General features: G+C 34.6%; 1 protein-coding gene across 9 annotated transcripts in view; it reads right to left on the bottom strand.

Annotated features, from left to right (window-relative positions):
• CLOCK (clock circadian regulator) overlaps positions 1-24639 on the bottom strand; it is a 105498-nt gene that overhangs the window by 12671 nt on the left and 68188 nt on the right. For all 9 annotated transcript variants that reach the window (XM_039845244.1, XM_039845251.1, XM_039845247.1 and 6 more), the window contains 12 exons: positions 24103-24223; positions 20191-20304; positions 19936-20054; positions 14955-15037; positions 14647-14753; positions 13208-13355; positions 12619-12694; positions 6484-6625; positions 4729-4829; positions 4119-4208; positions 1071-1223; positions 45-254 (listed from right to left, as the gene is read on the bottom strand). In XM_039845244.1, coding sequence (XP_039701178.1) covers positions 45-254; positions 1071-1223; positions 4119-4208; positions 4729-4829; positions 6484-6625; positions 12619-12694; positions 13208-13355; positions 14647-14753; positions 14955-15037; positions 19936-20054; positions 20191-20304; positions 24103-24223 — 1464 coding nt within the window. The remainder of the gene's footprint in view (positions 1-44; positions 255-1070; positions 1224-4118; positions 4209-4728; positions 4830-6483; positions 6626-12618; positions 12695-13207; positions 13356-14646; positions 14754-14954; positions 15038-19935; positions 20055-20190; positions 20305-24102; positions 24224-24639) is intronic.

Raw genomic sequence — 24639 nt, forward strand, 5'->3', positions numbered from 1 at the left:
TACATTTTGATCACTGAACACTTCATTGTACTCAATAACATTACCTGACTTGATGTACTTTGTAAAGTGTGCTGTTGTATCATATGCTGAGTTGTGCCAATGTGTCCAGTATTCATTCCACTTTGAATTTGGTTAGTTTGAACAACCTGGCCTTGCATATTTATAGGTGCAAGCTGCTGGATGTTAGATGAATTTCCAGAAGAAAGTTGAACAGAACCAAAATTCAACCCAGGGGCTGACTGTTGTAAAAACATCTTTAAAAATAAAGATTACATTAAAATGAACTTTGTAGATTAAAAACAAAAAACAATGAGAGCATTAAAAAAAAAAGAGGCAAAAACAAGCTACAAACTGAAGTTTAAAAAGCAAGTAACAAGACTATTCACTCGAAATGAACAATTATTAATAAATAATTACTGATAAAACATACTTCATAATCATTCTTCCAGTCCCTTAACTGAATCATGTTTCCAATTGTTAAAAGAAGTGTTATAAATTTCAAAACCTTTACTTGTTTGAGCATTTTATGCATTGGGGATTATCTGTTATATCAATTAGCATTAGTGCTACTCAAAGGTCGTGGACTGGCAGCTCTACATCATTAATCATTATAATTTATGGCATTAGAAGTAGTTTTCATTTAAAGTTTCCCTTATCAAAGTCCTAGTCTCCTCTGACAAACATAACTTTAGAGTGGACTTGCTGGTTGACCAAATAAAACTATCAAATTATTCCTACTGGTATTTTATTAAAATAACAATTGATAATTTATAAATTCTGTACCTACACATACTAAAAGTCTATGTAAAATAAAATTTTGATATCATGGATTTGAGCTGACTAAAAACTGAGCTGCTAAAAGATGGCTCTCATCTGGAGAAACAATGATGTTGATGGAAATACTCTTAGGAATGAATTATCTTTAAGTCTAAATGCAGTCATACTGAGTAGGTAACCGATGAGTATTTATTGAAACATATCTCTTACATCTTTCTTTTCATTAAGAATAGTCAATTTTCCTAAAATGTGAATGGCATGCTTTGTTTGAATCAAATATAGTAATAACTTGCCTGCAGCCCTTGACCATGTACCATTTGAAGTTGTTCTTGAATTTTTCTTAATTCTTCTTGTTGCCGATGAATATTTGCCTCAATCATCCGTGTTCGTTGCTCCAACTGGTCTTTCAGATGCTGCATGGCTCCTAATTGAGCTGAAAACTGAAACTGAAGCACCATGTATGGGAAAAGTATAACATATTTTAGAAATACTTATTCCTCATAATTGTGCAATGTGAAAAGCAAGCAGTATATCATGAGCTAAGAATGTTATGTCAGTTAACAAGGTATTACCCTCTCAGCTAATTTATCCATCTTTGCTCAGCTTTGTGATACTGGAGCTGGGCTCTATAAATATTTCTTTTGCCAGCTGGCACAAATTTAGTCATGTTAGTTGATGGTGATGGAGGGATAATGCAAAGGAGGTGCTTATCCTCTGGTTCTAACACTTTCCCTTCTTGCTCTTATGCCAGTAGGTAGCCTCCTAGTGAGTCTCATCAGCATCCCAGCAGATGGTTTTCTAGCAAGTCTCACTAGCTTCCTAATGGCAGCTCCTCAGCAAATTTTCCTGGTACTCCAGCAGGTGACTTCCTGTTCTCCAGCCCTAGTCTATGGCAGCTCAGTGAACTGCTCTAACCATCTGGTTGGGACAGCCACATCTGCCCCAGTGGGATCTGAATCTCAGCCTGGCCTGGAGTTTAAGAAGGTCACAGGAATCTTCCAAGTTGCTCCTTCCTTGGGTACTCTCACTTCCACTACAGTTAGGGCTGCTCTCTGCATCTGTTATCCCCATAGCCTTTAGAACTTTGTACTTAATCCCTGTTGCCAGTCAATCATTTTTACATTATTTCTGTTCAAATTTCTAGTATGGCTCTGACTTCTTACTGGATCTTGCCTGATTACAAGTACACACTGGCATTAAAAGACCCGTGGCTCTACCACTTACTAGAACAAGTTACATAACTTCATTTCTATCCTTTAACAACTAACTGGAAAAGTAGCAGGCACCTAGAGTTATTCCTATCAAATTTTGACATTTGAATGCCTTCTTTACGCACATCGTTAGAAAGTTACAAAAACCTGAGAAATAACACACCATGTTATTTTTCTTGCATTTCAACTGGAACTGTTCTTAGACAAGTACAAAACATAGGCTTTTAAAGACAAAGCAATTATAAATGAATGAATACATATGAGAATGAAAACAAAGTTATTCTACTTCCAGGGTTTTCAATTTTATTTATTTCTCTGTGTTTTACCTGAGTCATAAGTAGCTTCTATTTACTTCTGCTTGAAATTTAGCCACATCTAGGGATTCATCGCTTAAGTCTATACAGACTCTTTTAATTATTTCCATGAATATTCAGTATAGGACACAGTACAAGAGCAGGAGTAATTTCACTTTATTGAAAATCTGTCTTAGTATTAAAATAGTCTCCTAGGGTAAATTGCATCTACAAGTGAACTAGTCATGTCACCCAAAAGCTTTTTTACTCTATTTCAGAAGTTTGTACTGAGAATACTGAATATTACTTTTTAAAGTATACAACTAACTTCTGAAGTTGATAATCACCAGACCATATCATATATCAGATGTGAGAAAATATTATAAATTTGATACCTCAACTCCCTCATGCCTTTATTTTTAGATATTATTCAAAATGTTACATTTATATCATACAAATATTTTATCCAAACTAAAATAAACCTTTGGATGATTACACTGTCACCAATTTGTACTTCTATTAAGTACAAATTAAAAAGCAGAAAAAACAAAAGGCAGAATAACAAGAAACAGAACTAAGGCAATATGTTTGGCTTTATCACTAAATGAAATATGAGATTTGAATAATTATTACCACTTTTGACATAACAGATATTATTTATTTCATGAAAATATACTTTTAAATGTTAATCTAGAGATTAATGAATAATATTAAAAGTATGTCTAAATATTCATATAAAAATCCTGTTAACTTTCAGAATAAAAAGGATCTGAGAACTCAATAACAAAGAGTTACAACTGCATATAATATGTAATAACACAGTGAACTATTATAAAACTTTACATAAGCATGTGTTGCTAGAAGTCAAAATTATCACATTTAGGAAATTAATTGCATTGTCAATATATTTGTACAAGTATCACAGGTATAATTTAAAAAATAACCATATAAGACAAAAGTATTTTTAGAAAATATATTGTTTTTACCTACTGTTAACTATTATTATTTGAAATTAAGATACTGTTAGGTCAAGGTATATTTAATAACAAAACAGTAAAAAAATTCTAGATTATTTTTATAACTGCTCAGTAGTATTTTTACTGTTTGAGGCACTCAATGAGTGCAAAGTCATAAATTATAAGTTGGGAAGTTATAATCAAAAGTAACTTGGTGTCACTTCTGTAATACTTCTCTGAACCCTGTCTCACTAATTTCTATATTTTGGCCTTTAGGACTTAGCTCAAGTAAAAATTCTTCCAGAAAGTTTTCCTTCACTTCCTCAGGCTGTATTAAGTGTCCATATAATGTGTGCACCTATCAGCTTATATACCTTTGAGCATAGACTATATATTGTATTGTAGTTGTCATTGTAATAAAGCCTTTTAATATATTATATTTGTATTGCCAGCACCTGCAATATCTGATACAAAGAACTCAATAAATGTTCTATGTAAGAACAAATAAATACATGAATAAAATTACTTGATTCATCTAATATCCATAGGAAGAACAAAATGAACAGCTACATTTCACCTTCAATATCTTTCTGTCTATAGTGTTTCTCAATGGCAATGTTATAGCAAATTAAGCAGTGATTCTTTGTTGTGCAAAACTCATGCATTCTGAAAGACAATTAGCATCCCTCACCCTTGCCTATTAAACTAAGGGCCAGTAGTACTCCAAAAACAATGACAATCAAAAATATCCCCAGATATTCTAAATGTGCATAGCTGAAATTCACCGTATCTATAAAAATACTTTAAAAAAAAATTCTATATTAGCTTAAAAACAATTTATCATTTCAAAATACTCAACTGAAACAAACAAACAAAAATACCTGGGACATGCCTTGTGGAACTGGTAAATTTGTGGCTTGAGACATCACTGGTTGTGTTAATGACTGACCAACAGACTGGGAATTTATCGACTAGAAGCAAAACAAAAAACAACACTGGAGTGACGATCATTTTCATGTAGGAGTACTTCCATCAGAAATAGTACCACGGTATCTTTGTAACTGAGTTATAACTTGCCTCATCCTTTTTCAGTTGAGTATAGGCATTCTCCCCCTCTACAATGAAAACATTTGTTCCATATTTATGTTTCTTTATTCCAAGGCATTTGCCACATTACCCTGCATGGGCTCTCAATAAAAATTGATTGAACTTAACTCAAAGTCATTGGTATTAAAATTTAGATATGGAATGGCTCTAAATTATCGGCTTTCCATAACTGAAAAAAAACCTAACATTTTATTTGAAAATTAAAAGAATTGATATATTTGACAACTATATAACAACAACAAAAATATCTCAAGTGTTGTATATCAACGACTATTTTGATCTTTACAGAAGAGATAATGAATCAATGAATTTCTGAAAATTCAGATGACTTTTTTCCCTTTTAATAAATCTTTAATTCAGAAGAATACTAATTAAAGAGGTTACCTGACTACTGAATGACGATCTCCTTTGTGCCATCTTTTCATGACCTGGTAAATGCTGTCTGGGAGGAGTGCTAGTATCCGTTGGGATCTTTGTTGGTGTTGCTGAGATTAGTCAACAAAAAACAACAGCATCACTTTGTAAGGTTTTCAAAGATGAATCTCAAAATGCATTTCGGTGCATAAAAATAAGGTCCTTGAGTTTTTTCTAAATTATTCTATAAAAGTGAAGTCTACAACAATAAATTGATTCATTTTAATTCCTTTTTTTTTTTTAAGGACAAAGTATTTGAAATAGGAAAACGTTAAATATAAAAATGGTTTCAACTCGTACAACTCAATAGTAAAAAACCTAATAACTCAATTAAAAAATGGCATAAGGACATAAATAGACATCTCTCTGAAGAAGACATACAAACGGCCAACTGGTATATGAAAAAATACTCAGTGTCACAAATCATCAGGGAAATGCAAATCAAAACCACAATGAGATACCATCTCATACCTGTCAGGATGGCGATAACCCAAAAGACAAAAGACAAGTGTTGGCAAGAGATGTGGAGAAAATGGAACTCTTGTGCACTGTTAGTAGGGGTACAAAATGGGGAAGCCACTGTGGAACAAGTGTGGAGATTTCACAAAAAAATTAAAAACAGAACTACCATATATGATTCAGCAATCCCACTTCTGAGTATCTATCCAAAAGAACTGAAATTAGGATCTTGAAGATATTAACACTCCTATGTTCAATGCAGCACTATTCACAATAGCCAAGATTTGAAACAACCTAAATGCCCACTGACAGATAAATGAATAAACAACATGTGGTATATACATATAGCAAAATACTATCCAACTTTTAAAAAGGAAATTCTGTAATATGTGAAAATGTGGAAGAATCATGAAGATATTAAGCTAAGTGATATAAGCCAATGACAGACAGACAATGCATGACTCTATTATACGATATATCTAAAATAGTCAAATTCATTGAATCAAAGAGTAGCCTGGTGATTGCCAAGGGCTGGGCAGGGGAGAAAGTGGAGAGTCATTAATCAATAGGCGTAAAGTTACCATTAAGCACAGTGAATAAACTCTAGACATCTGCAGTACAACACTGTACCTATAGTCAATTATAACGTATAATACACTTAAAAACCTAAAGAGGGTAGATCTCATTTAAATGTTCTTACCAGAATAAAATAATTTTTAAAAAATGAAAGAGAGATAATAGGGGAAATTTTTTCTCTGAGATTTCAGAAATTCCATATTTAACCTCTTTGATGTTTTACCCACAATGCTGAGTACTTTACAACCCCTCTTCTCATTATTATACTTTTAATAGTTACTCTTAAAAAAAGGTTACTAATTCAATGACAATTATGCAAGTCTTCATAAAGACAAGACACTTAAAACTTTCAAAAAACAAACTTAAAAAATTATTTACTGGCTCTACCAGTAAAAAAAAAAAAAACAAAAAAACAAAAGTAGTTTTGCTTTTTTGATTTCTTTTTGAGAGATAATTAAAAACAACTTAATAATACCAACATTACTACCTACATATTTTATAGGCTACTTCGTAAACTTAATTCCTCGCTAAATGTGAGCAATGTGCCTCTTACTGGAAAGGCTAATATACTTCAGAAATGTTAAAACTTATTTTAAAGTAGCATTTGATGAAAAATACTGATACCAGTAACACAGACAATTTAGAAACATTCTTTTTAAAGGAAGTCTGCTTTCAAGCTAGAGTACTCACAGGAAGGGTCTGAGACTGCTGTGTGAGATGATTTTCTTGAACTCCGGGAGGAAGCAGAAGGGGTTGGGCTGTGATCGAACCTTTCCAATGCTTCCTTGAGACTGACTGTGTTTATACGATTATCAGACCCAGAATCTTGGCTCTAAGGAGAAAGAGAAAAATAAATGTTTTCTTATGGTTCAGTTCAGAGATCCCAAATTATCAATATTGCTTGCTGCCAAATCAGTTTTCACCCATAACAAAGCAATGATATCTACGTATATTTTAGGTAAAGGAATTAATCTTTTATAGCCAGAAAGTTTTGGGTTCATTCTGGATTTAAAAAAACAGATGCAAAAGAATTAAAGTGGACTATTACCATAGATCATACACAAAAATTAACTCAAAATGGATTAAAGACCTAAACACAGAACTAAAACTATAAAACTTTTAGAAGGGGAAAAGCCTTCTGACATTAGACTGCACAATGATTTCTTGGATATGACATTAGCACAAGCAACAAAAGTGCATCAGAGGACAGTATAACAGAGTGGAAAGGCAACCCACAGCACGAGACAAAATATGTGTGAATCATATATCTGATAAGAAATTAAACTCAGAATATATAAAGAACTTCTACAATTCAGAAACAAAAACAATCCATTTAAAAAACCAGCAAAGGTCTTGCAAAGAAGATATACAAATGGTCAATAAACACATGAAAAAATGCTCAATATCAACAATTATAGGGAAATGCAAATCAAAACCACAGTGAGATACTCGTTCCATCAGAATGGCTATTATCAAAAAAAAAAAGAAAGAAAACAACTGAAAAAGACCAGTGTTGGAAAGGATTGCAGAAATTAAAACTCTTGTGCACTGTTGGTAGGAATGTAAACTAATACAGCTACTATGGAATATCATGGTACCTTAAAAAATTAAAAAAAGAATATGATATGATCCAGCAATTCCATTTCTGGGTTTATGCTAAAAAAAAATGAAAGCAGGGACTCAGATATTTGTACACCCATGTTCAAAGCAGCATTATTCAAAATAGCCAAAAGATGGATGCAACCCAAGTGTCCATCGACGGATGAATGGATAAACAGAACATGGCGCATACACACAATGGGCTACAACGTGGATGAACCTTGAGGGCATTATGTCAAGTGAAACAAGTCAGTCACAAGAAGACAAATACTGTATGACTTCACTTACATAAGGTACCTATAAGAGTCAAATTAATATAGTCAGAAAGTAGACTGGTGGCTACCAGGGGTTTGAGGATGGAGGGAATGGGGAGTTACTGTTTAATGGGTATGGGTATGAAGTTTCGGTTTGAGAAGACGAAAAAGTTTTGGTGGTGGATGACGGTGATGGCTAAACAACAGTGTATATGTACTTAATGCCATTGAACAGTACATTTGAAATTGGTTAAAATGGTAAGTTTTGTTATGTACATTTTAGTATATTAAAACAAAAAAGAAAGTGAAAAAAAAAAAGAAACAACAGAATAAAGACGACTTTCTAGACAAGGTACTGTAAAGCATCTCTGGAACTCAGCATCTGACTGCTCAAAATCTTCCTCTTCACTCCAATGGATAAGAGAACTTTGTCCATTGAAATTTACTACAGAATTTCAATATTCGTATGGATGATTCATCCGTTAGCCTGTCCTGGCCTCTCAGCTTTCTAGGAATTCTTCATCTCCAATAACTTTTTCCTCTATTCCATCTCATTCAATCTCTATGCCTTGTCACTACCAGTTACTGTAGCATCTCTAAAATCACAAATTAAAACTCCACTTTAAAGTATACTTTCCTAGTCTATCTTTCCAGCTCATCTGTTCAATGTGGGTTGTTTTTTTTTTTTGGAAACAATTATAGTCAACCTAAAATGATCACCAACCTAAAATAGACATTCAATATTAGGAAGAAACTTTACATTTTTCCAGTGGATTCACAAGCCTACTCTTCACAATTATTCCATACCTTTTCCATTGTTCTTAAATCTCTGTCTCCCTCTCTCTCAAGTGATAGCCTTGCCTTATACAGATGAGAATACCTGCCACCACCAAATATACAACTTTACCTGCTAATATACCAGACCTATTAATACACTCATCTTCTCATTCCTCCTCATTATAATAGAAGAAAGTGCCAAATACAGGGCATATCAAAGGCATTCCACATATAGCAATGAATAAGAAACATGTCTCTGTTCTTATTCCAAGCATTCTACTGGAAGGGGGAACATATGTGTATACATAGATATACACATATACATAAACAATATGATTTCAAAGTTACTCATACCATAAAGGGGGAAAAAAGGCGATATGACACAATGCCTTATCTCCTGCATTCTAAGTGCTCTTCACATCCTCTATTTTGTCTCCATCTCCTACTGGTCCCAGCTTCAGAAACCCTTCTGCCTGCTTTCAGTATCCATAATCAGCAAAATTTTCCATAGTCTTAACCTCATCTTAAACATTCCTTCACTGGCTTGCTCTAGATCTTAGATCTAAAACTTAGATCTCCCCAGAGAATGAAACTTTCCTTGTCGGTCTCCTAAGTGGTGGCTGTTTTCTCTCTCTCAACCCTCACACATCAGCCCTGGAGGTAGAAGAGAAGTCCTCCTACTGTTCTACACAGAAAACTTTTCCTTCCCCTTTCTCCAAAACTCAAAGCTTTGGATCTCACATTACCACAACGCACTCACTATCTTTCATTGTTGCAGTCATCTGCTGACCTTGTAGTCACTCTTCCTCGCTAAGTACCTGAATTAAAATTCAGCTCTTGGCTCAGTATCATCCTCACTAATCTTAACTCCAAAGTTATCAATATTCACATACTCAACACCACGACTTCTCTCTTCCCTGATGCACTCCCCCGTAAAGATTTTGACTTGTATCTGTCTTTGGTCACTCTGTCATACCTTAGACTCTGTCATTAGCAATAACAATAAACCATCCATAATTTCAATTTCAAACATCCTACTTATTGACCACCATTTCCCCTATTTCCTATATGTTCTCTTTAGTATCCCAACTCCAATAATACTTCGGTGGAACCTAAAATACACTGATTTTACCACATATTCACAACCACTCTTTATATGTCTTCTCTCCCCTATTTACCCACGCCCCTGAATGCATCATCAACTCCTTTCACCACATTCTCTTGGAAAAATCCCAATACTGGTGAAACTCAATTTTAACCTAGCCTACATCTGTTCCTGCACAGCTGAACATAGCTATAGAAACACAACATGGTGACCGTTCTCTAAATTAACAACCAGGAACTTCAAGTGGGCTCTTAATCTTGCCTGCCAGAAGAACTAAAATTTTCTTGTCCATTCACTACTCTCCCAGATAGCCACTTAACACTTTCTCTTCTGTTCTCAAACCTCCAACAACTCTTCTAACCTCATTCTTAGCTGGTGACTCTGCATCCTATTTCACTGAAAAGAGCTCTGCTACAAGCTCCCGGTACTCTATCAATTTACGTATCTGCCTCTGTACTTGTATTCTACCTTTCTTCATGTGACTATAGATCAGGGATCAGCACGCTTTCTCTGTAAGCATAAATGAGTCAGTATTTAAGGCTTGGTGGGCCATACAGTCTCTATCACAACTATTCAACTCTGCTGTTGTAGCACAAAAGCAGCCATAGGCAAATATAAACAATTGAGTATGGCTATAGAATTTGCTTATATAACTTTCATGTGTCACAAAACATTTTCTTTTGATTTTTTTTTAATCACTTAAAAACATGTATAAAAACATACCTGTAGTTTGTGAGTGTTTCAAAACTTGGCAGAAGGCCATATCTAGCCTTCAGATCATTATTTGACAAGCCCTTCTATAGCTGAACAGTGAAGTCCAAACTGTTCACTTATGGACTAGATCCCACCTTCCCTCATCTACTCAAAAACGTTGCTTTAGCATTTCTACCTCAGTCTCTCTTATCACCAATTTTCCTCTCTCCATCAGAACATTCTCATCAGTATTCAAATATGATATTATTTATCCCACCTAAAAAGCTAAAACTTCTTTAAAGCCCACTTCTTCCTACTACTGCCCCATTTCTTTCTTTTTGTAGTAAAACCCCTCCCTACTCACTGTATGTAATTTCCCTTGTCCCAGAAAATTCTCTTTTAAACTCACTCTCATGAGGCTTTCACCCGTATTACTAGTCCAGCCAATCTCTTCTTACTGATCAATGAAAATATATTGTACACTCAATACTCAATTCTCAGTGCTCATCTAATTTAACCAAAGCTGAATCTGACAAAGCTGACTGTTTACTTGTCACTGACACACTTTCTTTTCTTGGCAGAATTCTAGGACAACTTAGTTTTACTGGTTTCATTCCTACCTCACTGGCTATTTTCCATTGGTCTCCTCTGTGACTGGTTCTTCCTTGTCTCCCTCACCTCTTAATGTTGGAGAGCTCCAGTGCTTAGTCTCTGGTCATCAACTCTCTCTACACCCTTTCCCTTGGTGATCACACTCAGAATCATGACTTTAGAACCCACCACACATCGAAGTTTCTTAAAAATATATCTCAAACAGACCTCCTTCCCTAAACTCCATGGTGGATCATGGTGGCAAAAGCAAACATGGTCAGAAAGCAGACATAGTTGGAGTATATTTTGGAAGTAGGGCTAGGTAAATTTACTAAGATTGGACACTAGCATTAGGGAAAAAAGAGAAGCAAGGGGTAACAATCTCTATGTATTACTTCGGTTTCTATAACGGCCCTCATTTCAAGGAACTCTAGGTTTAGGCACTTTTCTCAGAAAATTTATTTTACTAAAACATACTGGAACTTCTTCCTCTATATATACAAAGCCTCACTGGAAAAACTTTCACGTGACATCCTTGAGAGTAGAGAACTTGTCTGTGTTATTCATTGCTATATTCTCAGCATCTAGAGCCATGTCCAGTACTTCCGGGCACATAGAAGGTACTTAATAAGGTTTACTGAATGACTGAAAGTGACCCCCCATAATGTTCCCTGGCATGCTGTCTATTTAACTCACTTTTTATACAGATATTTGACTCTTTTCATTCCACTTATTTTCTGCAGGTCAAAAATATCTGTGGTAGGCCACTTCTGATATGTCTCATGATGATTCCCACCTTTTAGTATTCACTCCCTTGTATACTCCCTTCCCTTGAGTGGAGGCTGGACTTAGTGATTTCTTCTAGTGCACAGAATAGATAAAAGTGACGCAATATCACTTCTGTAATTAGGTTACATAAGACTCCAAGTTTCATCTCGCTGGTTTTTCTCTCCTTGGATCTTCTTTCATAGTTGCTTTGATGGAAAGAGCCATCTGGAAAGGAACTGAGGGTAGCCTCTGGCCATCAGCCAGTAACGAATCAAAGCCCTCAGTCCAACTACCCATGAGGAACCAATCCTTCCAACAACCAAAATGAGCTTGGAAACAGATTCTGCCCTAGCTGAACCTTGACATGACTGTGGCCCCCACTGACACCCTGATTACAGCCTTGTAAAAGACCATGGGCTGACACCTTGATTGCAGCTTCATGACCAATTCTAAACCGGAAGTCCCAACTAAACTGTGCCTAGATTCTTAATCACAGAAACTATGAAATAATGAATATTATATTACATCATTATGTTTTGTTACACAGCCATAGTAACTAGTATACTACATTTCTATATGATATAATGAAAAGAAGAAAAACCAGAGTTCAAATTCTGACTATAAGTTCCCATCCACGTGTCTTGAGGGAAGGCTCCCCCGCACCTCCTTAAAGCCTATTTCAATATTTTCAAAGTGGGGATATTACCTACCAGATAAGGATGTATGAGGAATAAATGGCTTTTAAATTAATATAAAAAACCTACCCAGAGTCTAGTACATTGTAGGTAATTAATGGTAGTTTAAATCTGAGATCATACATGTCTCTCACTCAATTATCAAATAGCAGACCCTACAAATCTTTTTCAGAAGCAGATGAGGCTTTAATATATCAAATTTAAAATAAAAATAAACAGTAAATTTATAACCCTGTCATAAGTGAGAAAATAAAATATTTCAAAAATAATTTTCTTATACATTATTGAATCTTGTCTTTCATTGGGAAGAAATAAAATTTTTTAAAAACTATAAGATACATACTTTGTCAGCAGCTATCTCAGGAAGAGACTCTTCAATGCCAAGTTCCCGCCGTCTTTCAGCCCTAACTTCTGCATAACTACAAATGAAAAAAAAAATTTAGTGTTTGGTTGTTCACTTAAAATACAGCAGAGGTGCATGCATTCAGTTTTGCTATGTATCCTACTTGTTCATTCCATACTTATTTTCCATACACTACACAAACCTACAGCAAATGTACAGTATACTATCTTAATTCAAATTGCATTTGTTTAGGTATCTAATGTAAATGTTCTGTACCTGCACAGTTCTTGAAAGAGAAATTAAATAAAGAGTATGCTTATCTACTCCAGTTTTCCTTTTATATGACTTTACTTTGGTAGATAAAAGACAGTTACAACTTCTGCTCTAAACCACGAAGTTTATGTGAGAATTAAGTATCTATATATCTGTATTATCTTTCTATATAATGTAAGCAACTTAATAATATATTGAAACTATGTATCAAAGGGGGTGATCACTTTGTAGTTCATTAACAAGTCATGCATAAAAATGTCACTGTCATATCATTATGGATGATTCTATAGTTCAAAAATTCTGTAAATGAATTTACCTTACTACAGTGTGAGTACAAACAATAAACTCTGGCCTTGAATTCCACTGATGATAAGTAATATAATAATGAGTCTGAAGCCAAATCCACTGTTGTCCTTTGGTCAGGAACCTATAATAACATGATTTGCCTTTCCCATATTGCATTACTAAAAAGAAAAGAGAAAAATAGTTTTGATTCATTATTAGTTATGAACCTTTTTTAACCAAAGCTATCATTTTATCTATATATACAATTCTTCTTCTGCCTTTGGAATAACATATATACCAATTATAAGAAAATGTCATTCTGTAGAGATAGTTTAAGGTCCCAAGCAATTAACTTATCCTTCCACAGTGCCCTACTTATAGCCAGTTACTGCTGATCTCACATATTTTTCATACACAATCAATTTCCAAATACTAAAGAATAAAGTATTCACATACTGACTTCTTCCTTCTAAGATATACTGAGAGTGAGAGTAATAAGTAATCACACTGGCAGGTACAGCATCTCTGAAGCATTTAATTCTAAACCTGGACTAACCAAAATCAGAATACTCAATTGTCTGAAGTAACGGTTAAGTGCAGAACTTCCCAATACATTCCTATCATTTGGAGTGAATAATGTTTTCTTTTGTGCTGAAATGACTTTACTCTAAAAATTTTCCATATAGCTGATGGTATTATATAACATCCTTAATTTTCCTATAGAGAGGTTTATTAGACCAACCTAAGACATCATAAAAATATCTTAAATAGCTAATTAAGTTTTAGAGGATACACAAGAGGGTAGGGTAGGATTTTGGGAGGAGGAGAAGGAAAGCAAATAACACCTATCATTAAAACAAACCTGTAAGACAAGGAATGAATAGCCTGTGGTGAAGGGGTAGGTGTAGACCCTAATCTTATTGCTGCCAAGCAGTTATGGGATTGTGGGTAAATTACTTAGTCTTGCTATGTCTCAGTTTACTCATGGAGTTGATAGCATCTACTTTCTAGAACTGTGGTGATTAATAAAGGCAGGTAACATTAAGTACTCACTATGAGCTTTCTAACAGATTCTTTAAGTGTATACCTATCTCCTGGGCTGACTTATATACTTGTTAAGTCAAAATTTATAAAGTAGTATTTTGATATACTATTACAATTTTCAAAGGAATCAACTTCTCTTACTCCAGATGTAGAGTTTATACACTTCAGAACAAGGTTTATTAGATGCCATATCATAAAGCTGTACTTACTATTAGACTAAAATATGTAAAATAGGAACAAGTTTAATTTAAACTTGGTCTATGATTCCTAGTGGATTGGTTAAACATATAAAGTAAAATTTTCCAGTATATTTAAAAAAAAAAAAAAAAAGTTCTAAGTCTGTATTTTACCACCTTCTATTAATGTAATAGCTATTTACATGATTAAAAACAGTTATTATCACCAGAAAGATTAAAGTCTACTTACAGTGCTCATGACATTTTGCCAAATTTTCTAGGTCATCCACATGATAGTAATCATAGCCTGATGTTCCCAGAACTTCAAATGGCAAATATCCTATTATGGGTGGTGCCCTAAATTACATTTAAAACAATCAATATTACAACTTTATCCATAATAAGAAATACTCCAACTAAAAATTAATTAAGGGGAATCTTTATATTTTGAAAATAATGTATTTGATCTTCCTGATTAGAAAAAGTTTGTCCTTGAAATCTATTAATTTAAACAATTATATGACTACATCTTTTTATGAAATTTAAAAATGGAGTTACCTGTGATCTAGAAATAGAAATTTCCATTCTAAACTATGTCTAGATGTAAACTCTTCATTGGGTTCTTCAACAGTGCACATTTCCTACAAATAAATTAATAATTAAAATTTAGAAATACTTTAGAAGAATCCCAAATATTGTTAACCATAAAATAATTATTAGTAAGTTTCCCTAAGCACTTTTTAATGCATTTTAATTTTCTAGTACTAAAGAATGTGGCAGTAAATAAAGGTAGGCTTCTAGGGAACTACTTCTTACTCTGCACATTACTCCATTTGCTCATATGCCTACAAACCCTAACACTAAATTAAGAGCTCTCTCCTGAATTACAGTTCTGTATTTCTAACCGTTTGGATGTCCCCACACACCACAAACTCAATATGTCCTAAAATGAACTAACTGCCTTATTCCTCAGACCAGTTAAAACAATTTTCTAACTCATTAGGAAGCATACCTATGTTGTGCCATTAGTCTGGAAATCTGACATTCACTACACCCTTTGGTTTTCACCTTTCACCATCTATATGACCACTAGGCCACACCTAAGTCCTTTAATTTCACCTTTTAAGTTTAAAAAATCTATTTGCTCCCATCTATCTTAGTGTCTTAGTTTAGACTCTACCCTGGCCATCACTGGCTCACATTACTGCCACAACATCTCCCCAAACAAGTCTCCCTCTCTCTTCAACCCATATTCTATTCTGGCCATACTAGTCTAACACTCAAATATAATTATATAACTTCCCTGCTTAAAAACCTTAATGGTTCCTCATTCTGTTAGGATAAATTTTAAACTCTTCAGAATGGAAAAAAACAAAAACAAAAAACATATTTCACTTCTGACCTCTGTTTACTTTTCTAATGTCATCTCCCACCATCCTCACTCCCTCCACACACAGTAATTCTAGACTCCAGTCATACTCAACATTGCATTCCAACCCGCCTGTGTTCTTGAATGACCTTCTGTAGCACAATGCAGTGGTTAAGAGTTTGGGTTTTGAAAGGAAAGAGATGAGAATCAATCCCAGTTCTACTATTTAACAGCTTTGACTTTTGACAAGTAACTTCCCTAAGCCTCAGGTTCCTTATATATAAAATGGGGATCACACTAGCATCTACCTTACAGGGTTGTTACAAGAATTAAATGAGATAATGCACATAAAATACACAACATTTAATAAGCACTTAATGTTAGCCACTGCTACTATTTCCTAAGATCAAAACAAGCAGAGCAAGACTGATTTAAGATCTAACCACTAATTCAGTTCTTTGTCCTATAATATGGTGATTCCCTAAATTGAAAATCTTAGCTTGGCTTACTTCCAGCCACTTTATCCTCATGGTTGAACTATTTCAATTTCCTACTTCCCTACTAATCATCTGCTTGTTGGGAAAGAAAATAAAAATTCTTTAATTAAAATTTTAAATTGAAAAGGTAAATTATATGCAATAAAAATCCACTTGCATATTTCAAGAGAAAATTTCAAAAACAATCTTTAAAATTATCTAAATTTTTGGCCTTTCTCCTTTAGATTGTGAACTATATAAAAAAAAAAGCATCCTAAAATTATGCACAAAAGGAGGGCACTGGTGAACTGCAAAAGAGATATATTTAAAAATTAATTATATAATTTAATGAGTGCCTTGATAACTTATTATTTGTTTCAAAAATAACATATGCTTTCACTTATATGTGGAACCTAATGAACAAAATAAACAAAATATAAACAGACTTATAGATACAGAGAACAAACTCATGACTGCCAGATGGGAGGGGTGTTGGGGGGTTGGGTGAAAAAGGTGAAGGGATTAAGAAGTACAAATTGGTAGTTAAAAAACAGTCATGAGGATGTGAAGTACAGCATAGGAAATACACTCAATAATATTGTAATAGATCGACAACAAAAATAGCGTAGATGATAGAGGCTCTGTTTATCTCCCTGGCGACCAAATCAAAGTAGTGACAATAATAAGGAGCAGCAATGAGGAAAAACTGCCTGGGATCTAGATGAACAAGCCATACAACTAGGGAAAAGTACAGGATATCACCCTGCAATGGCAGAAGGTAGGACAGGGTAAGAACATGGGGCTGCCCAGTCCTGAGCAGCCAAGTGAGACAGAGGCTGTGGTAGCAGCAGCTGCAGTGGCAGAAGCCTCTTAAAGGGGCCACGGCCACAAGCAGATTTTTGCAGTGACAAACCTGCTCACTCTGAGAGCCAATGCCGATTAGGTTGCACACAGGAGGCACCAGGGACTTACATGGAGACATTGTTGGAATGAGGGCTAAGGCGAGACTTGCTCTGTACAAAAGTACCCAGTATCCCTGTTGAGCCCTCCTCCGCGCCCAGTGCCAGACACAGCGCCACCACAGCTGGGATGTCATCAAACTGGATAACAGAGGTCACTCCGCCCAGGATTCCCTGAAACCCCGTCTCCCTCAACTCAGGGTCCCACCCAAGCAAAGTAAATCCTGAGCGAGTCAGGTGCTCCTTGCTGAGCAGCGCCTAGACTCACACTGGAGGTAGCTGGCCTCGGTTTCTGGTGTGGCCTTTTGAGGCAACTATAAGCATAGCGTCTGTGGATTGCTTGCTGAATCTTCATAGGTGGCCCCGGAGGGGCAGAGGCTTGGGCTAAATTTGGCCTGCAGCTGAACCCCTCTCAGGACTATGTCACTAGACACTCTCTTCACAAATCCACACTAATAAGACCAGGAGACTTAAGAGCTTCTCTTAGTACACAGAAACAGACTCAAAAAGGCAGTCAAAATGGGAAGACAAAGAAGCAGAAACCATATGAGAGAAGAGAACAGAGATCCAGACATAATGAAGTCAAGTAATCTAACAGATGCAGAGTTCAAAACACTGGTTATAAAGATGCTCAATGATCTTTTGGGAAGTGTAGAGAACTTCAACAAAGAGATCAAAAACATAAAAATGGAAATGGAAATTATAAAAGAGAACCAGTCTGAAATGAAGAACACATTATCTGAGATGAGAAGTATAATAAATGGAATAAATAAAGGAATAAATAAAGTGAATAAAGAAAAGGATCAAATGCCCTATCTAGAGTATGGGAAAGCCGAAGACACACAATCAGAATGGCAAGAAAAAAGATGCCAACACTATAAAAATAATTTAAGGAGGATATTGGACCTATTAAGGGTCCAAATATTCATCTGATCGGCGCAAATGAAAAAAATCAAGATGTCGAACAGCTGTTTGAAGAAATAATGATGGAAAACTTCCTTAACTTGGTGAAGGAAATGGACATAAAACCCCAGGAAGCTCAGAGAATTCCAAAAATCAGAGATCGAAAGAGGCTCACACCAAGACACATCATAATTAAAATGCCAAAGGTTAAAACAAAGAAAGAATACTAAAAGCAGCAAGAGAAAAACAGATAATTACTTATAAGGGAACACCCATAAGACTGGCAGCTGATTTCTCAAAAGAAACTATGCAGGACAGAAGGGGTTGGCAAAAAATATTTGACAGAATGAAGATCCAGGATATACAACCAAGAATAATTTATCAAGCAAAGCTATCATTTAGAGTCGAAGGACAGATAAAGAGCTACCCAGACAAAAATAAGCTAAAGGAATTTATCACCACTAAGCCAGTATTACAGGAAATGTTGGAGGGACTTCAAGAAGAGAAAACATGTATCAAAAACAAGAATATAGGATGGTAACTACATTCCTATCAATAAGTACCTTAAATGGAAAACAATTACATGCTCCAACCTAAAGATAGAGTGGCTGGAAAGATAAGAAAACAAGACCCCTACATATGAAAAGGAAGGGGATCGAAAAAGATATTGCTTCTAGAAGGTTCTTTAAGTCAGACAGAGAAAGATAAACACTGTACGATTTCACTTATATGCAGAATCTAAGGAATAAAAAGAAGAAACTAATGAAAAACAGATTCACAAATACAGTGGACAATTTGGTGTTGGACAGAGGAGAGGGGAAACGGGGGGGCCGGGAGAATGGAGAGAAGTACAAATTAGTAGCTGATGGATGGTCACTGGGATGGGGAGCATGGCATAGGAAATGCAGTCAGCATTAATACATTGGCTAGGTGGAGGGTCAGGAAAGGGAGGGAGCAATGTGGGGGGTTGTTTTATGAACTATCTAGATGTCTAACCCATGTACTGTATATTTGAAAGTAATTAAAATAAATAAATTAATAATAATAATAATAATATTATAATAACTATGTCTAGTGGCAGGTTGGTACTAGACTAACGGAGGGACAACTTCATAAATTATATAAATGTCTAACCACTATGGTGTACAACTGAAACTAATACAAAATATTAAATGTCCTAGTGGTTACCAGGGGTGGGGGAAGAGGTAGATGGGGTAAAAGGGGTCAAACATTGGTCAACACATATGCAATACATATGCCTTACTGTTGAATTGTACACCTGAAACTTACTGGATTTCGTTAACCAATGTCACCATAATAAATACACATGCATTCATCACATATACAGATAAATATGGCAAAATGTTAATAACTACTGAATCTGAGAGGCAGATTTAGGCATTCATTATATTATTCTCTCAACTTTTCTGAATGTTTCAAATTTGAAGAGGAGAATATATATACTTTTGCTGGTATGATTACAAAATATCTCTGGAGGATACATAAGAAACTAAAAATACTATTTGTCCTTGGGAAGAAACTGGACAGAGGAAGGAGGAAGATTTTTACTCTAAGCCCTTTGGCACCTTTTTATTTTTGTATCGTATAAATGTGTTACTTACTAAAACATATTAAAATTGCTGTATTTTTTTTTAAATGTCAACTCCAATTAAAAAATTTTTTTAAATCATGATAGTATGTATTTAAAGACGCCTGGCCATCACTCCCTTTAATGTCTGCAAGAAGTCTGTTATTCTGGAAACAACCAGAAAATTACATAAAGAACGTTCTCATAATAAATCCCCCTTAGGAAAAAAAAATTAGAAACATACCTTAATGAACTGAGGTGTAGCTAACCTGACAGTAGCTACAAAACAAACTCTGTCTTCGTAAGAAGGCCTGTGTGTGCGTTGTATAGTTCCTTCAAAACCATTGTGTGTTGAAGTGGATACTAAAACAACAAGGAAACATGTATTTTCAGTTACTCCAGTAAAATCTAGTTTTTATTGATGTTCAACATCTATGTCTTTAACAGCTTAAAAGAATGCCAGGTTAAAACATATTGTAAGAGAAGCATTTTAACTCACCATTGTTTAAAGATTTGAAATTCCCTATAAATTTCACATATTCATAGGTAGACGGCTCCTTTGGGTCTATTGTTCCTCGAAGCATATGACAACAGAATTCTAACTGGTTTTTTGCTGAAATGAGAAAAAAATATGATATATTCGTGATTTATCATGAGTAATATATCACATGAAATAAGATTATAAAAGCCTTATAAGTTTACAATCATTATTTTCTCCCACAGAAGTCCTCAATGACACTTTATTTAGTCCATAATAGCAGAATACCTCTAGGAGTTGATCTCATCTTGGCCTTAATAGAGAAAACAGATCTTCTTATACAAGCAACTCCATGTTTCCCCATTTGTATCTGTCCTTCCTTCTCATTCTTCACTCTAATTTCAAAGAAAGGTTCTGCTTCCCATTCTAAAGTTAATGCTTCTAATTTGCACTAAACAGCCTTTCCTATCTTCTCTAGGATCAGGGACACAACATTTATTTATTCCTTTAGCATCCAAACCTCCTCTTCCTTATGTCCTTATTTCCTTTTACATTTGCTCAGGTCTTCCCATTTCAAACAAATAAAGGGTTTTTCATGTTACTCTTTTTAATACCATAGACTATATCTTCCTTTTCATTACATGCTCTAGTTTCCATATACTCATTTCCCTTAACTTTGTATACTGTGACTTTCGTCTTCATACCTCTATAGGAATTGTTCCTTTAAACATCACCAACATTTGTTTGCACAGTAGTCCCCCCTTATCCACAGGAGATAATGTTCCAAAACCCCCGTGGAAGCCTGAAACTGGAGACAGTACCAAACCCTATATATACTGTGTTTTTTTCCAGTACATATATACATACCTATAAGGTATAATTTACAAATTAGGCATCATAAGAGATTAACAACTACTAATAAAAGAATGATTATGGCATACCTTATTTTATTATGCTTTGCCTTATTGTGCTTCACGGACTTGAGTTTTTTACAAACTGAAGGTAAGCCTTACCACCAGCAAAAAGATTAAAACTCACTTTATTGTGATACTCGCTTTACTGTAATACTCAACCATTTTATTGCGGTGGTCTGGAACCGAACTCTCAATATCTCCAAAGTATGCCTGTATAACAATATACTGTAAGAAAAGTTATGTGAACGTGGTCTCTCTCTCTCTCTCTCAAAATACCTTATCACACTGTATGTACAGAGCAGATAGATACACTGGACAAACACGATTCACATACTAGGTGTGAAAAAGGAGGACAGGCCAGATTTCATTACACTATTCAGAATGGCATGCAATTTAAAACTTATGAATTATTTCTGAAATTTTCCATTTAGTTTTTTTGAAACTAAGGATAAGGAGGTACTACAGTATTGTTAACTTAAGTGGGCTTTCCTCATTGTTCATAATGAGGGAATTCATACTTCTCAAAATTCATACTTCTCCATTCCTATAGCATGAAACTTACCTTCCTACCTTATTGAATATTTTTATCTCTTCTGCCAATCGGTCTTCAAACTATGGGCATTCACAAAAGTTCTTCTGATCCTGATCTTCTAGTCTTTATAAATTTATCAGTATTTCTTAAACTTACTCCTAAATCTCTCTCCAACTCTAACATTTTATGTAAGACAAAAGTCTCAGATCACTGTTTGTTTTCAGGACACTTCTAACTTGATTGTCCCATCAGTAACTCAAACTCAAAATATTTCCAAGTGAATTTATCCCTCTTTCTTAGTGAGCCCGCTGTCCTTCCCCTTTCTCCCATGTGTGCCTAACTGCCAAGATAGAAACCATATCAACTGGGTCTCGTCTCTTATCACAAGCCCCCAAACTAATCATTCACCAGCACATGCTATTTATTCCACCAAGGACGCTCTCATAAGGCATTTTTTCCAACTGAGTATCCGGTATCACCAATTTAGATGCAAATTACCTTGCATCTAGGTTAACTGCAAAGATGTATTCTACATACCGCCACACTAGGAGTCAACTTTCCTTACTACTCTTAGACTAATGTTACTTTCATCATTATCATTTCAACATTCAAGGACTAGGAACGCCTTTCTTCACTCACAGCACTGAACTCATACACTTTTCTGTTATTATCGTGAATGACTTTATATCATGTTAAGTTAACAGGTTTAAAATCTACCTTCTTTCTAAAACTTTCTCCACTAATGATCCCTAGCCACTTGGTCACCTGTGCCTAACACCAAGTCCTATTGAGTTTATCTACTCAACACTCACCTACATGTTTTCCTCTCCATACTTACGTCTATTGCTAGAATTATATAGTATTCACTTCTATCTCTAGCCTGGTCCTTTTCAAAATTGACAATCTAAGAGATTTTTTTTTCAGGTCAGTAAACCACCCTTTCACTGGTTCCTTACTATGTAAAAAATAAAACTCAAACTCCTTAGGATGAAATATTAGGCCCTGTTTCCTTCTCATACTACCTGTACCACCTCACCTTCATTATGGCTCAAATGACTTACATGCAGAAGCCTGAATTTCCTAAGCAATTTCCCCTCTGTTTTAAATTATGTTTACTCCTTTGGCATGACACGTTTTTTCTGGGGTAATAATATTCTGTCTATCAGCTGTTTATCAGAGGGTCAGCATATCATTTAATTAAGGCTTTTCTGTATCAAAAAGTACTGCTGTAATTCTCACCTTTGATCTTGAAAGCAGAAGTCTAAAGTCTTTCTGCCAGAAGCTTTCATTCAGTTCTCCAGCCAATTCTGCCCTTAGAAGGTCTCTAAAGAGTATTCCTTCTCTCTTTTGTCTACCTTTTGCTATGTTCCACCTTTCTAATTTTTCTTTCCCTGCTCTATATATTCACCTTACGCAATGTCATACAATCCATGACTTCAAATGCTACTTATAGGCATGTAACCGATCTCTACATCATTATATCCAGCCCAAATCTTTCTCCCTAGGTGAAAGACTAGAGTGTTCTATGGGAAATGTCATAAGAATCTGATTTTTAAACATTATAAATAGGCTTTAAATCGATTCTCCTGATCTCTAGCTCTTCTCAACTCCTTCTGACAGGCTATCCATTTTTTTTTTTTAATTTTTATTTTTCAGAGCTGATATTCAATTTTGAGTTATCCATTCTTATCAAGAGATACATTCACACATACTTATACATATATATGTATATATGTGTGTGCATTTGTGTATGTATCTCAATTCTTGGACAGTCAGCGTTTTAGAGAATTTGAGGGTTCAAAATACAAAGAACTTTTCAGATGACTAATTTATTAAAGAAAATATCTAATAATTAATGGCCAGATATAGTCTTGTAATTTCAGATTTTACACAGATAATTCAGTGAAGAAAATGAGGTATTCTGGTCAAATTAATTTTTCCAATGAATCTGGGAGAAATATCTGATTATAACATAATATTTCATCTTCTTGAAGGCAGAAACTATTTTTCACTATTTTTGGCACTTCTATAATATAGCACAAGTGCCTGGGACAATCAACACATCCAATAAATGATTGTTTAATTCAGTTTAATTAATAAAAAAAAACAATTTCTTTTATTTATAACAATTCTTAAAAATATAGAAGTTATTTTTTCCCACTGCTTCAGTGTCCAATTGTTAGAGTGAAAGTGAGAATGTTTAATTTTCTCTCATTATACAAAATTTTATTTAATAAAAATGTTGCAAAGTTCCATTTTTATGTAAATGGTATATTTAAAGAGATGGGATTTCAATATACTCTGGAATAGAGTCCAGACTTTTAATAAGGTCATAATTCTATTATCTATATTTAAATCTAAAAAGGTTCAAAGAAAGCATATGATGCTATGTGTTAATTTAGTTACATATGTCTGTCACAAACTTACAAAAGTAATGTATAACACAACCAAGTACATTTAGTTTTTTGCTTAACAGCTGCTACTTACACTTTAAATATTCGGGGGTTAATGAGTCTCTTTCCAGCAGATGGGTGGACAGTATTTTATAAACCTCTGAATGTTCCCCCTCTGGGATAAAATTAAAGATACTTTGATCCACAAGATCGGACTGAAAAAGAAATTCAAGAAAATAATTTTAGTGATTCAAGAGACATGTATTTTAAAAGTATATAATTACTCTTAAAACATCAGATGAGCATATGACCAACTTTTGATGATTGTAAAAGCTGACAAATGTCAAGCTACAGAGCACAACTCAAAAAACAAGAGTAAGAAGGTGGACAATGGTTAACATGACCTCCATGCCTCTGACACTAGTCTCTTTAAATCCATGATCCAGATCCGATATGATCCTGAAAGTCTGATAAAATATCTGCTAAGGTGAATTTCACCAAACGTGAACATTTAAACTATAACAGGACTCAAAGTTGATTAGGAAAATCTTTGGCTATAAAACATTGCCCTACCATATATCCAAACCTCTGGTAAATTATGGTGATATATACACTAACACAGAGGAACAAA

This window comes from Pteropus medius, unplaced genomic scaffold (genome assembly GCF_902729225.1).
Source record: "Pteropus medius unplaced genomic scaffold, Ma_sr-lr_union100, whole genome shotgun sequence".
Taxonomy (NCBI): Eukaryota; Metazoa; Chordata; class Mammalia; order Chiroptera; family Pteropodidae; genus Pteropus; species Pteropus medius.